At 36.3% G+C, this 1,692-nt stretch overlaps 1 protein-coding gene across 1 annotated transcript; it reads left to right on the forward strand.

Moving 5' to 3' along the window:
- Positions 1–410: 410 nt before the first annotated feature.
- On the forward strand, positions 411–1,226 carry LOC134238937 (E3 ubiquitin-protein ligase TRIM45-like; the record flags this gene model as incomplete). The annotated part of the gene is made up of 2 exons (XM_062721054.1): positions 411–869; positions 984–1,226. Coding segments are annotated over exons 1-2 (702 nt in total), but the record flags the coding sequence as incomplete, so codon positions are not given.
- Between the last annotated feature and the right edge of the window lie 466 nt (positions 1,227–1,692).

Genomic DNA, 1,692 nt, shown 5'->3' on the forward strand with positions numbered 1-1,692 from the left:
TACAACCAAGACCAGGAAGTTGATTGTTAGTCTCTATATGTAGCTAAGACGGCCATCTTGTAATAACAGATGAGACACTACAATTATTTTATGCTTCTCGGAGTTGGTGTGATATTCAATAATAATTGTTTCTTTTTAAAGATCTCAGAAATATATTTTTTTCTTCTTATAATAAAAATACCATACAATTTATAAATGTCTTGAAATGCTGATTAAGTGAAGCAATGAAGGACTTTCTACATAATAATCATGTATTAATAATCCCTTCCTTTCAACACATACTAATTCATCTTGAATTTGAGTATATTTTTAAATCTGTCCATCAACATGTTCAATGTCTTTATCAAGTCAGAGTAATAATTAATACACTATATTACAGCACCGCCTTCATCATGTGACAGACCCCTATAATGGACTCCTCGGACAGAGCTCAAGTTCTCCTCCTCTGTGACCTGTGTCAAAGAGCAGTATTACAGAGTCATTGTGAACTTTGTCAGATTAACCTGTGTAATGTATGTGTAGGGGAGCATCTGTCCGATTCATCTATAAGACATAAAGTTGTACCATACAAACACAGAACTTCTAGTCCTAGCATTAACTACCCAAAATGCCCAAACCACATCCAGAAACATTGTGAACTTCACTGTGGGAATTGTGACATTCCTGTCTGTTCTACCTGCATCTCCTCTGATAAACACCATGGGCATAAATTAACAGATATCTTACAGAATACCAGCTTCATTAAAGAAATTTTCAACAATGATCTGAAAGAACTAGAAAAAAGAATATATCGTACCTATGAAGACATTAGATCAAATTTAAACTCTGAAATGGTCAACTTAGAAAAACATTATGAGAAACTGACAACAGTTGTCACAAAAGAAGGAGAAAACTGGCACAGAGAAATTAACATCATTGTCAACAAACAGAAATCTGAAATTGATGAGATGAAATCTAAACACTTGACTGCTCTAAATAAACAGGAAAATGAAATCAAAAAGATTACATCTGATGTAAAACACTGTATACTTGATCTGAAGAAAATACTGGACTCCAATGATGTCTCCCTTACCTCTGCATACAAATCAAGGAATGTTGAATTCAGAAGTTTACCTCCAAAAATCACTGTATCATTTCCAAGTTTCTCTCCTCGTCAGATCAACACAGAACAACTCCATCAAATGTTTTTAGGAACAGAGCAAGCACAGACCTCCAAAACATCAGATGTGAGATCATATAACAGGTGCATCAACTGACAATCATATTACCTGCGTGGTGATATGCCACTCCGTACGGCACGGTCTTCCCCAGGGTAGAGTCTAACCCCACAGGATAAATCAGTGAGGGTCTGTTCAGGGGTAAAAGGGTGGGATAGTCTGTCTCAGGACCTGACAATGTATAGAATTCATCATAGAGTAAAGTATGCAGTGATTGGGAAGGGCTTGCGCCACGCGCCATAGTTGCACTGAAGTGAAAAACGGCGCATTGAATCAATCAATCATGGCGCCAAGGTGCGCATTCAATTTTTAGCGATGTTATATGGAAATATTTTGCGTACGACTTTCTTTCTTGTTTTACTTTCGTTTTAAATGCAGTAAATTTAAAACAACAAATCTCCTTGGTTGAAACCTGTCAAAAAGTACTTCCGGTTAAACGAAGCACTTACATGTATGAGATACAATACTTCACTCA

This window comes from Saccostrea cucullata, unplaced genomic scaffold, assembly GCF_032062105.1.
Source record: "Saccostrea cucullata isolate Sc308-1 unplaced genomic scaffold, CSIRO_AGI_Scuc_v1 ctg3303, whole genome shotgun sequence".
Classification (NCBI taxonomy): Eukaryota; Metazoa; Mollusca; class Bivalvia; order Ostreida; family Ostreidae; genus Saccostrea; species Saccostrea cuccullata.